General features: G+C 40.1%; 1 protein-coding gene across 1 annotated transcript; it reads left to right on the top strand.

Annotated features, from left to right (window-relative positions):
* Positions 1 to 255: 255 nt before the first annotated feature.
* LOC123980672 (G-protein coupled receptor 4-like) lies at positions 256 to 13716 on the top strand. Its single transcript, XM_046065192.1, has 4 exons — positions 256 to 340; positions 8735 to 8947; positions 12921 to 13108; positions 13218 to 13716. Exons 2-4 carry the CDS (start codon positions 8750 to 8752, stop codon positions 13714 to 13716), a joined length of 885 nt encoding a protein of 294 aa, XP_045921148.1. The 5' UTR covers positions 256 to 340; positions 8735 to 8749.
* Positions 13717 to 14496: the final 780 nt, after the last annotated feature.

Here is a 14496-nt window from a genome sequence, read left to right as displayed (position 1 = left end):
TGAATATATAAAACTGAAAAGACGGCAGTGTTTTATTTGATATGACTGTGTGTAAACTATGGGTGAACTGTATTTGTGTGAACTTACACCTCACAGCTTTAGTGATGGCACTGAACTGAATGTTAGGTAGATATTAAAAACCTGCTCCCTTTTAATAACCTGATCTCTCGAACGACAGGTTTCACTCTGAAGAATGGAAGATTTCTACGCTAACAGCACCTCACAGAACAAAAGCTATAATTACAGCAACATCATCGATACCCAGTATGTGGTGACATGCATGATCATTGCTTTCGGTCTTCCTTTGACCCTCATGGCCATCTATGCACTTTTTTATATGGTATGTAAATTCTGATTATGATTTATTTATTTACTGTTATGTGTCTGTTAAGAATGATGATAATCTTAATTAATTAATTATTAATACATTAGGATGCAACTTGTTTATCGTTAAAAAAAGGTGAGGTGATGTAATAATACACAAGTCACAACAATCAGAAGGGAGAGAGAGTGAGTTTCAGACCTGGGCACTGACAGTAAACACATCAAAGACTAATCTAATGATCTTTCAGAAACAATCCAGAAATCAGTTCAATACACAATTTTTATTTAGACACCACTAAATTAAAACATACAAAACACTTCACATACTTTAGCTTTAACATTACATACACATGAACCCTCAACGTGGCTGTGAAAGATCTGAGGGCGAAAGCAAGGAGAGCTTTCTATGCAATTTGAAGAAACATTAAAATCTACATTTCCATTAAAATCTCTCTAAAACTCGGACACAGGCCGAGGTCTGATCAGCATCCGTTGGGTTGCCTGGATGAGGGTGTCTGTTGCAAGACCCGAAACACAATGACTCCAGGATACAACACTGATGAGTGTTTGCATTAAGAGATGTGTGATAAACATGAGGAATAAAACAGATTTTCAGCCCGTGTTCATCAGCAGGGAATGTGTGTAGAGGGTCTCTGACATTCTCACACGTGTGACGAGTTAGAAGTGAGAACAGGTTGAAAGTGCAGCCAGTAATCTTCTGGGCCAACCTGCTCTCTCAGCTCCCTGGCAGATTCCTTACAATCCCCCCTGTCTCAAAAAAGCTCAGAACATACTAAAAGATTTATCACACCCCGGACACTCTCTGTTTGAACTGCTGACAGATGTTTCAGGACAATAAAAGGACCAGTGTGTAATATTTATGAGGATCTATTGATAGAAATGCAATATAATATCCATAACTATGTTTTCAGTGGTGTAAAAAACAGCGCAGTTCTCAAACACGGAGGGCTGGCTGGGTTGCTTTAATTGACAAAGTATAATGCAGAAATTCACCTCTTGATCTTTCATAGTTCGATAAAGCCCCACGGGGCCACAACCAAATTCAAACCGCGTAAAAACCACAGAAATATGTTGTCAAAATGCAATTGCCACTACTCCGGCTAAATCCGTCCATTTTCACAATCTTTCCTGAGTATACAACCAGGCCAGCCATATATATGTATATATAATTATAACTACTATCATTATATCTCTAAAGTGATCATTCATAGCCTAACATCCCTCTCCGTGAGTAACATCTATATGTCAACATCAGATTTGCTGGAAATGTATTGAACAAACAAACAAACATGAGCTCATCCAGCTCTGAAAGGTTGTTCACCAGTCAGGAGCTGTGGAACAACAGGGCTAAAATTAACGCTACTATGTGGCTGTGTTTTAAAGTTTTAATGACCGGGTCTGTTTGTTTTAGAGAGGAGACGACCTCGGAGGTAATTCGGCTAGAACTCTGCCAGGGAAGTGGAGCGGCCCCAGAACAACTCTCATCAGCTGTTAGCTGTAAACACTAGCAGGACTAAAGTTACGGTACGGCTGTGTTAAAACTATAGCACAAAATCACTGCGCTATAATAACGTTATGTTTTATTAAATGTCACATTATTAACAAAATAGATAATGTCAGTCCAGTGACTGTTACCTGACAACTGGCTTGCCTCATTCATTCTCCGGCGCTGGCAGTAAGTCAGAAGACTCTGAGGAGGACCCATGTGATCCATCCTGCTCCACAGCAGCCGAGCTGTCACGACTCAAACCCAGAGACCCACAGTTGAGCGTCATGAACTATCAATTCAGTTTGCTGTAATGACGGAGCTCATGCAGCTACTGTGTGTTTAACGAGTGAACATAAGAGTCCAAGACTTTTCACGGATGCGTGAAAATGAACAAATTACTCTTTCAGACTACTCGTTCCTCTTGAGTCATATACAAGATTAGTACAAATGAACGGAACATTCTTTGAAAAACGCAACACTCGTAAATATAATTTCTCAACATATCTACCTAAAGAAACCTTATTTCTTGACTGGCTACACTCTGCTGTCCCAGAAGAAACACCTTTTGGCCTATGTCAGCCACTGTAGCTGTCCTATGCTCTTTGAAATGAAGGGGGCAGTGGTGGACTGGACAGTTGGTTGCAATTCGCAATCTCACTGCTAGATGCCACTAAGTCTTACAAACTGAACCTTTAAAACACAAACAAATAGATAACAGTACTAAACACTGCTTGAATAATGCAATATTAAGGAATGAAGTGTGAAGTGGACTGTCGTGTGTGTGAGATGTGTCTTTACTTTACTTTCCTTTTTATATATTTTTATAGCTAATTTAAGGGGATTTTTTTAATTTATATACCTGTTTGCACTTTACTGATGTTGCACTGATTAGACTGCATCCAGTTTTGTGTTACATGTACAATGACAATGAAGATTGTATTCTATTCTATTCTATTAAGATGGGACAAAACAATCATAAAATCACACCAAGCTCTGTAAGAACATCCTGCAGGTGAAGAGAAAAACACCAGAACTCGGCCGATACCCCCTCTTACTAAAAATACATAAAAGATCAATTACATTTAATAATCACTTAAGTCAAGTAATCCCCAGACATACCATCACATAGCTGTACCTTCAGCCAGAAACGCCAACTCAAGCAGACCAAACCAAATTATCAACAAGAAAAAATAATAAAAATGTCCTAAACTAAGAAATAAGTTTGCTTCATACAGACTGCGTGAACACAGACCGGTCATGAAAAAGGGTCCCCACAGACAGAGCTGGCTACCAGAGGGGAGGGACTCTGCTCCCAATTTCTCACCTTATGTTCTAAATTCAAAACTTTACGAGAAAACCATTTGAAAATTGAAAAATTGTGTGACCTCAGTAAATCCCTCCTACGTCACCTGATATGGAGAGGGCCAAGGAAAGGACCGGCAGCTTGTGAGTGCCAGTGCGCAAAAAATAAGGTGCCGGCCCACTTCAAGCACTGTTTCTAACAGTCAAAGGAGAGTTAATGGCTCTGACTGCAGCATAAGATGACAGATTTTGGAGGAGGTGGACTTCACAACATTTTTACAACAGCTTGTTTGCTTTTGCCAATGTTTTCCTGCAGGTGAGAAGTGATCATGTTGCTCCGATCTACCTCATCAACCTTCTCATTTCTGACCTGCTTCAGCTTTGCTACATGATCGTTGAGGTGGCAGAACGTTGGGATTCGAAGATATATGAAATCTTTTATGAATTTGTCTATCACTTCGGCATGATGGCCAGTGTTGGCTTCATGGTCTGCATCGCCCTGGAAAGGTATCTGTCTGTCTATCCAGTATGTGTGGAGCTCCTTCTGTGTCTGAACATTATATTAGTTTATAACTCTGAAGCTCCTCAGAGACTTTGTGTCCATCTTGTATTACAGGTATTTGGTCATCGCCCACCCGCTGTGGTACCGCTACAGACGAACCATCAAGACCTCTGTGGCGGTCTGTGTCGTGGTCTGGATCCTTCCTCTTATCTGTGTTATCCCTTACAATTTCTGGGATAAGTATGTGGTCACAGACATAATGTTGGCAGTCTTCCTCCTACTTCCCTTTCCACTGTTAATCTTCTTCTTAGTTGGGACCTTCAGAGCCCTCACTGCTTCCATTGCGCTGCCCTCCAATGAAAAACGACGAATAGTTGGAATTTTGGTTCTGGTGCTGCTTATTTACACGGTGCTGTTCCTGCCCAACATCATTTGGTTTCTAGGATCACGCTTTAACGAAACACTCAACATCCTGTCATTTACGTTTGCTAAACTGAGTCCACTTGCAGACTTAGTCCTGTATGTCTTCATGAGGAAAGGAGCCATTGACAAGTTTTTGGCCTCTGTGTGTTGCTGCAGAATGGACAGCAATGAAATCAGCATTTCATCAGTATGAATGATGACAACATTTCCACAGTCAGCTTCATGTAGGCAGAGAAAGAGGGAGAGAGAGAAAGGGGGGGAGAAGAAATGTAGGTGAATAGAAAGTGTAGATAGAGACTAGACAGATATAGGACCTTGATCTTTTTTGGTCACTCATGAAGATTTTAATGTAGTTGTTTACTTTTTTCGTTGTAACAAATGTTTCTCTACCCAAAAATGTATTTATTAAAAAGTATTGTTATTTTTTGTACAAATAGAAAACACAAATGAATTTAATTTGTTAATTTAGGTTTGGGAGCGGGTCCACGCCTCAACCACACCTCCAATCACCTGTCAAGGCTACATATACAGCTCCGCTCAGCCTGCCCCGCTTGTTTCGGATCGCTCGACACAAGACAGACAACGATCCACACTCAACAGCACACGCTTAACAGTACACTTGTTTCAGATCGCTCGGCCCACCATTCCTTTCCCTTCATCCATTCATCCCTATACACATCCACTCATCCTCTGTTCCCTCTATCCCCCATCCCTGCTCCTCTCATCCCTTCATCCCTCATCCCATCATCCCCCATCCCCGCATTCCCTCATCCCTTCATCCCCTCTTGCGTCCCCCACTCATCCCTTCCTATTCAATCAGGGCACAGCTCTCTCATGTCTCATCTAGGTACCGTCTGAAATCTCAGGCAAAAACACTTCCGAGACGAAACCCCCACACTGAGTCTCTCTGCCTGGTCTTCTGTCCACCATCTCAGACCAGCCTATCAGACGACATCCTTCTTCCACCATCACCCTTGCCTTCTCTCTGCATTAATCCGTCCACCATAATCCCTGCATTCCATATTTGCATGTTTCTCTAAATCACCATTGTTGTGGTGTGGTCCTTGCTAGTGAACTACATATTGTTTGTTTATCTTTATTTAAAACTAGTTTGGCCAACACTGTTGTTTTACCGGTAGGCATGCTATTTTTATACCACATCACACCACATTACATGTCAGTTTATATCAAAATTGTACATTTTATTGAAATCCAATAAAAATCTGTTTCTAGACAAAACTGTGAATGTTTGTCTTTGACCAACTCAGTGAATTATGCGTGAAAAGTCTTGGACTCTTATGTTTTCTCATCACACGGTAGCTGCATGAGCTCCGCCGGCGCCGGAGAATGAGGCAAGCCAGTTGTCAGGTCACTGGACTGACATTAAATAGATATTTTGTTAATAATGTGACATTTGATAAAACATAACGTTATTACAGCGCAGTGATGTTGTGCTATAGTTTTAACACAGCCGTACCGTAACTTTAGTCCTGCTAGTGTTTACAGCTAACAGCTGATGAGAGTTGTTCTGGGTCCGCTCCATTTCAGAGCCCTGATAGGGTTCTACTGGGAGCCGAATGACCTCAGAGGTCGTCTCCTCTCCAAAACAAACAGACCCGGTCATTAAAACATTAAAACACAGCCACATAGCAGCGTTAACGTTAGCCCTGTGGTGTGTTTACAGCTGATCCGGGTCCACCTGGGAACGCAACGTAACTTTTCCTTTTTATTTACCGACAGAGCCGTGCTGTTGTTTCACAGCTCTTGGCTGGTGAACAACCTGGCAGTGTTTGAGAGCGATGTGCTCATGTTTATTTCTCTCTGTCAGCAGAATCCGGAGCAGATGTGGCCCATTCTGCATCCAGAACTGCCAAACTGCTGCGTTTATATCACATGTTCATTTCTTTGTTCCTCTCAAATTCAAAATTACTTTATTATCATGAATGTGAACGACAATATTGCTGGAATTTTTTTTAGAACTTAGGGGCTTTATCACGATTATTATTAAATTTGTCAAATTTTAATTTAATTCTTCAGTACATGCACACCAGCACACTTACCCAATTGGGTTTACTTCATGTCTATGAATTAGTGCATTTCTGCTCTTCTGCTTTTAGTCAGCATTACAGGGATGATTCATGAAATTTGTTAACAGTGTTCAAAGTTTGGATATAACAGATACCGAAGTGGGGGTAAAAATAAGATTCAAGTCAAAATGACCATCTCCTTATTATCTGAATGGTCCAACTGGTTTGCGTTACGCATGGCGCAATGACTTGGGTGAATGTTGGCATACAGATGTGTTCAAGGTGGGATATGTTATCATCAAATTTGGAACATGTGTGTGCATGTACACTTAAGTTATAACAACTTCGATATTCCACTCCACGCCACGGGCCCCCCGGTCGACCATAACTCACAAAGTACAACGTGTAATCATCAATGGGATAAGACTACACAGCAAAAATTTTAAGTCGCTTGGACTAATACTCTAGGAGGAGTTCATTAAAGTAAGTAGTGTGTAAATCGCCAAATATGACAATTAAATCCAAAATGGCCGACGTCCTGTTGGTTGTTGACCTGCCTGAAATGCCTCCAAAGCATAAACAGAGGGCGCTCAATGACCAAACATTCCTGGCACACCAGTGTTTAGCTTGTAAATATATTTTATTTGAGGTCCAGTCCACTGCTGTTGAATAAAATACATAAAGCTGCACATGCTCAAATCAGTAACAAGGTGGGCCGCCAGCAATAATATCTGGCCGGTGGCCACATTGCTTTGTTAGCAGAAAAATAAAAAATAAAATAAATTGATAGCGGCAGGTGCTGAAACAGATCTCACTTAATCACTCCCTCTTAAGTTAATGCGCCTACAAAATAAAAGCACACATTTTTTGCAGCAATGCTTTGTCGAGTTTATTGAGAGCTTTTACTTTGAAAAGTTCTGAAGAGTCACTGGCTTGCTTGACACACCTCTGAAAAAGCAGTCAGTAAAATTGTGATTGGATTCCCCTGAATTTCCTCGGGGAAATGAAAATAAGCGTTCCATAGGTTTATGAATGTGGCTCAAACGCTGGGACGCGCACACACGGCAGCACATGCGTTACTCTGAGCATGTGCAAAAGTGTCCTTGTAATCAATTTGTTAAACAAGGGAGAAAAAAAAAGTCCAACGGATGCTGGGATCGATCATACTACTTTGGAAGAACATAGCTCCTAAACTAAACATTTTTTTTTAGCAAACACCAAAAAACTTTGCTAAAACCATTCCAACGCTGCATGCTCCAGGATGGAGGCCTAGGCCCTCCCTGTCTCCAGATACTACCTCAGCTGTTCATAAAACCTTTGTGCATTTTTTAGCCCTGTAATGGCCCATGATTGTAGAGCCAGAAGAAATAATCTCTACGCTGTATCACATCCATGAAGCTGAAATGAAATAGCATGAAACAGTCACAAGCTGTACCTTTAATGTCACAGCTTCCTGTCCAGCTGTGGAGGCTGCCTCTCCTCCAAACTCTGGAAAGATTAACATCTTTTCTGCAACTTGCAAAAATGGAGTCTGTAGCTGCACATATGCCAGAGAATTTAGCTCTTAAAGTTGAGTAGGTTGGAAGAAAGTTGAGCTTCTGCTCCCATTGAAACCCATTCATTTTAAAATGCATAACAAATATTAATATATAATCAACCATTACAGATGTCAGCAATAAATGTAATAGCACCCATCTCCTGAACAGGATGTACATTTAGAAATTTCTAGGACAAACTGTGCAGGAGAAAATAGCAGCTTTCACACTAATAATGTTTATCAGATATTATTTCAAAACTCTGGCCAACAGGAAGGACCTAATGCATATCTTTTCCTGTTTCACTTCCTTAAAAGAGAAAATGCAGATTACTGCACGTTATCACTTACCATATTTACCGTAGACTGTTTGGATGGAGAGGACAGCACATCAGACATTGAACTCATTCAGGTGTGGTCTCGCAGCTTTCAAAGGTAAATTTCACTTTTTAAACTTTTGCAGAGGTGATAAGAACGGCAAACAGTCGTCCGGATGCATAGAAAAGACAGCAGTGTTTTATTTGATATGACTGTAGGAAGTGTTGTAGTCAAGACTGCCCAAACCGAGACCAAGTCAAGACAGAGTTTATCGAGACCGAGACAAGACCAAGGCTTTTAGGGGCTGAGACCAAGTCGAGACCAAGACCGAGGGAGACCAAGACCACATTACATGACACACAATAAAATGTGGAACGACAAATTGATCTGAAATATCTACACTCCCATTAAAACACCCACATATAAACACTAAGAGCTGAAATCAACGTATGCATCTTTATTCAACACTCCTTTTCCATGCTTACCATCGCGTTTGTGGGGTGAAAGTCGTTAATGGGGAAAAACACATTTTTAATTAGGGTTATTGGTTGCATTTGAAGCAATACGTTTTACATCCAATCAAAGTTAGGATGTTAACAAACAAATCAGACAATGCAAAAGAAATGTATTGATGTTCACAAAGTTATGGTCTTGACTGGTCTTGAAATAAAATCCCAAGTCTTCAATGTCTGAGACCGAGACAAGACCTTGCACCTCACAGCTTTAGAACTGTCACTGAACAATGTTAGACATTAAAAAACCTTCTCACTTTAAATAACCTGATCTCTCAACAGGTTTCACTCTGAAGAATGGAAGATTTCTACATTAACAGCACCTCACAGGACCAAAGCTCTGATTACAGCAACATCACCTTTGACTACAATGTTGACAACAGCACCTCCTACTACGATGAAAAAGCTAAATCCATCATGTTTGTGGTGACATGCTTAATCATTAGTGTCGGACTTCCTTTGACCCTCGTGGCCATCTATGCTCTTTATTCTATGGTATGTACATAATGACTATGAATATGATTTCTTCATTTATGATCTATATCGTGGTTGTATAGATGATGATAATCTTGAGCACAATTATTAGCACAGTACATTAAAAAAAAGATTTGAATTTATATAATAATACACAACACACAGCAATCAGGAGAGAAAGAGAGAGAGAGACAGAAAGACAGAGACTTAAAATAACATCTCTGATTTCATAAGGCCCTATGAAATCCATTTTTATTTTTGCCAAATTCCGTTTTATTTTTCCCTGAATTCCATGTTTTAATGTTTTTACGATTTTAGCACTTTTTGTCATCAGAAAGAGTATGTAATCATATCAATAAGAAAATATTTGCAATTGAATCAATATCAATGAATTTGGTGTGTTACGCAAATATGCATAGTGAAATATATATTTAATATTTGTGCAATTATTTATGGGGTCAGTTCATAATGAAGGTAACAGTAGGACATTAAAATACAAACAAGTCCTCCAACCTAAACAACAAAATAGTTTATCCATGCCTCCCAAAAACACACAAATGAGCTTTTTCCAGTACCACAGGCGACTGGACTACTTAGGGTGTACTCACTTTTATTTAGACATTAATGGCTCATTAATGGTGATGTGTTATTCTGAGGGGACAGCAAATTTACACTGTTATACAAGCTATGCACTCACTACTTTAATTTGTAGCAAAGTCTCATTTCTTCAGTGTTGTCACATGAAAAAATATAATCAAATATTTAAAAAAATGTGAGGGGTATAATAAATTTTGTGAGATACTGTGAGTCAGGTGACCTAAGCCACATGACATTAAACATGTGGTTAAGGGTGTGAAACGATTACAGTTTGGTTAGGTTTAGGAAAACGTCATGGTTTGGGTTAAAGGTCCAGTGTGGAATATTTAGGAAGATCAATTGACAGAATTGCAATAAAATATACTTAACTATGTTTTCAGTGGTGTATAAAGACCTTACATAATGAACTGTTGCGTTTTTTTAACCAAACTGCAGAAGGATGCACTACAAGTTGACTCTGACCACTGCAGCTTGTTAGCATCTTAGAAAGTCTTTACGAAGTCTTTAAACTCACTTGCTGGAACGGTGCCGGTATGTTTCGCTCTTTTGCTGCTTGATGCCTTGTCTGTGAATCACCATTGCTAATTCCATACCAACATGCGTGTTCTGGGTTGAAATCCTAGGCCTTCCCTGTCTCCAGATACTACCTCAACTGTTCATAAAACCTTTGTGCAGTTTTTAGCCCTGTACTGGCCCAGTTGTTCTTTCTGTTCCCCAGCCACCCCTCTACAATTCATCGCTGCGCTCACCTCTCCAGATGGCTCACCTGCGCCCGCCTAGCCCTTAAGATCGTAGAGCTAGAAGAAAGAATCTCTATGCTGTACCACATCCAAAAAGCCAAACAGCTCCTGTGGCTACCATCTCTATTAGCCTCTTGAAACAGACAAAATGCCTAAAATAACCAACCCAAAATGAATCAGGAATAACTCCTCAATCATTCGGCCTAGATGCATAATTATGGTCTCCTTTGATGGGTCAGAAGCTCTAAATAAACCTATTTATTTTGCTATTATAGAATAAATGGAGATGCAATAAAGGAAAATATGATATTTTCATTCTCGCCTGGTAGAAAATCCATATTTTAATAGCAAAACCATCATCCTGTAGATTAATATTCAACTGATTATCTTCTAATACTCCTGGAATACAACTGTAACTGTAAATGCGATGAAAAGAAACTGTTATACAACAGTTATTATACAATTCTTCAAAAATATACCAGGCCATATATACCATGTCCATGTTTTGGCCATATTTATGTTCACTTGTGAGTTTTCTTCAAAACAATATTCCTGTCCACACAACCACGTTCCAAATAACACAGAGCTTCTAAAACATTGAAATATTGATAAAAACAGTGACTATTCATCAACATTCCTATGACCAAAAACACACCCATGTTTATAGTCCCAGAAGTGGAGAACAGTACTTTCTCTTTGTATTGAGCAGAAAAATTGTTTGATATATTGGATGTCTGTGTAGCTACTACGGGTCTGTCATTAGATGATAAAGCCCGCCTGTTCCAAAGCAACACTTCTTCTCTCTTGCGGATTCTGGGAGTAGTATATAGCTGACCGCCAGCTATGTAGCTATGTTATTCTTGACAGCCCCCCGAAGCCAATTACCCTTACCCTAACCATCAGAGGATGTGTGCCCAAAGTTATTGACCGGTTAAGCTTACAGCTGCGCACATAGGCCTCACGGGCCGACTTGCTAGCAGACGTTACGACCACCAATCCACTAGATGGCGCTGTCGCAAAAGAACTACGGTCCTAGAACTGTGGTCCCATGATTGCGGGGGTCCTGAAACTGCAGACTCCAGTACCGCAGATATAAAATATTGGAATCTGGCGAGCTCAGGGATACACAACTGATCAGAGCTGGGTGTAGGATGAGATGAGAGATATCTGGATGGCAATAACTGCAGCCATGTACAGTAATTACAGAGCTTATGTTGTGATAAAAGCTAATTTAACTCTTGGTGTTTGATGTGTGTTTGGTATGGATGTAAATGGTTGGTTTTACGTTCTAGCTGAGCCTCCTAGCTTCACGGAGGTGTGCGGCATGCATAGAGTGACAAAATACTAGTATTAGACATGGATTTCTCTTCGATTTTACTATTTATCTGTTTTTTTGAGTGTGTTTTTATTATTGTGTAACTTTGTTCAGCACTTTATAAATAAAATTGACTTTACTTTACTACATTGAATACATATGAAGAAGTAACAGTAGTCATCGTCTGGTTTCTTAGAAAACCATACACCCCATCTTTCTCTCTCTCTCTCTCTCTCTCTCTCTCTCTCTCTCTCTCTCTCTCTCTCTCTCTCTCTCTCTCTCTTTCTATATTGTAAGTCGTTTTTGGATAGAAGAGTCATGTAAATGTTATACGGACTTTGTGGCTATTTATAATACGTCACCCGACTTTGTCACCTTTGGGCGGCACGGTGGTGCAGGGGTTAGCACTCACAGCAAGAAGGTTGTCCCGGCCTTTCTGTGTGGAGCATGTTCTCTCCCTGTCTGTGTGAATTTTCTCTAGGTGCTCCGGTTTCCCCCACCATCAAAAACATGTTATGTAGGTTCTCCAGTCAGTGACGTTTGACCTGGCATGGCACCTGGAGTTTGTCACCGGGCGCTGTACAGTGGCTGCCCACTGCTCCCTTCAGGGATGGGTTAAATGCAGAGCATGAATTTTGCTACATGTATGTGACAATAAAATACGTCATTCTTCACCTTCTTCTTTACTAATATTGTACGGCCACTAAAAGGTTGCAGCTACAAACAAATGTAGATATGGGTCGTAATAAAGTGCTGAACAAATTACTTATAAAGGTGTTTTTCTGGTGAGGACTCTTTCTATATTATTATTTAATAGGGGACAGTTCTCAATGAATGCATTTATACAATACACGTACTGAAAATTGTCCTGTTAAGTAGGTTATTATTTGACTACTGACACATTTTCCCCCATGGATCTTCTGCAGGAAGCACCATATTATGCTGGTCAAACGCAGAGTAACAAGTGGGTCAGAAGGAGTCTACTTTCACATCGGTAGCACTCCTGCTTGTTTTCAAAGTTTCACCAGAAACTTACATAGCTGTATACATTTTTGTATCCAACTTTGAAATGGAATATCTGACTCTGTTCATACAGCCACAGAGTCTACAACAAGATTGTGTCTTGCATCTGCTGGTTGTGCTGTCCTGTTGCAGAAGCTGCAGGACATCTGGCCCTTAGTCTTGTTACTGCGGTGATTGGCCAGTGTGTCACATCTGAGATTTCTGACAGCACAAAGGAGAGTTTGATGAAAAATGCATAAATGGCTCTGACTGCAGCTGGAGGGGGACTTCATAACATGTTTACAACTGCTTGTTTACTTTTACCAATGTTTTCCTGCAGGTGAGAAGGGATCATGTTGCTCCGATCTACGTCATCAACCTTCTAATTTCTGACCTCCTTCAGCTCTGCTACATGATCTTTGAGGTGGCAAACATTAAGGATGGGAATGTACGTAAAATCTTCTCTTTTATTTACTACTCCGGTCTGATTGCCAGTGTTGGGTTCATGGTCTGCGTCGCCCTGGAAAGGTATCTATCTGTCTATCCAGTATGTTTGGAGCTCCTTATGTGTATGAACATTATATTAGTTTATAACTCTAAAGCTCCTCAAAGACTTTGTGTCCATCTTGTATTACAGGTATTTGGTCATCGTCCACCCACTGTGGTACCGCTTCAGACGAACCATCAAGACCTCTGTGGCGGTCTGTGTCCTGGTTTGGGCCCTTCCTCTTGTCTTTTTCATTAGTATATTTCTTGAGACTTATGTGGAATCCAACCAAGTCTTCATCATCATCATCCTCCTTCCCTTCCCACTGTTAATATTCTTCCTGGTTGGGACCTTCAGAGCCCTGTCTGCTTCCATCTCGGTCCCCTCTGATGAAAAACGACGAATTGTGGGAGTTTTGTTGCTGGTACTGCTTATTTACACACTGCTGTACCTGCCCACCATCATTATGATCCTGGTAGACCACACGAACGATACCCTCTTCTACCTGTCTTTCATGTTAATTAAGTTGAGTCCTCTTGCAGACTTAGTCCTGTATGTCTTCATGAGGAGGGGGACCATAGACAAGCTTTTGGCCTCTGTGTGTTGTTGCAGAATGGACAGCAATGAAATCAGCAGTTCATCCATATGAATGATGACAAAATTTCCACAGTCAGCTTCATGTAGGCAGAGAAAGAGGGAGAGAGTGAAAGGGGAGGAAACAGGAGGAGAAATGTAGGAGACGACACAGAAATGGGACTTGCTAATCTTTTTAATTTAGTTGTTTACTTTTTGTTCATTGTTAATAATGTATGTCTACCCAAAATATTGTTTTTTTTTGTACAAAAAGGAAACTACTTATTTTGTTTATCTTTACTTAAAACTGTTTTATACAATATTGTAGAAACTAGCAAGAGACGGATAGATTTTGAAAGTATCCAACTGAAAAACCGCCACTCTTCCAATCCAATAAAAATCAAAACTGTGAATGTTTGTCTTTGACCAACTTAGTGAATTAAAACCTGCAAATGTTCAACAGAATCTCTGCTGGTTGACAAATCTCTATTGTCTATATGAACATAAAGCCCAAACTGCTGCTACCAGGGAGGCATCCTGCATGTATATAAACTGCTTGTACACTGTATGTTTCCCCTTTTTAAACGTGAGCTCATTATTACCTGAGATCCAACAATAACAAGCAGATTTCTCAAACTGTCAGACTGTGTTTAAATAACTTGTCTCTCTGCAGGGGACACTTTTCTAACCAACAAATTATTATGATAAAGTATATCAATTAGAATTTAATTAATCATACATGTTAAAAATTGATTATAATATATTAAGTTCAATATTAATTATTTCAACTCCATTCAGAGCTCACAGATGTAATTTCCTTCTCCTCAGACAGAAATACTGATCCCTTCCAAACTAA

This window comes from Micropterus dolomieu, linkage group LG12, assembly GCF_021292245.1.
Source record: "Micropterus dolomieu isolate WLL.071019.BEF.003 ecotype Adirondacks linkage group LG12, ASM2129224v1, whole genome shotgun sequence".
Lineage (NCBI taxonomy): Eukaryota > Metazoa > Chordata > Actinopteri > Centrarchiformes > Centrarchidae > Micropterus > Micropterus dolomieu.
The sequence above is the reverse complement of the archived record's forward strand: the minus strand, read 5'-3'. Positions and strand labels throughout refer to the sequence as shown.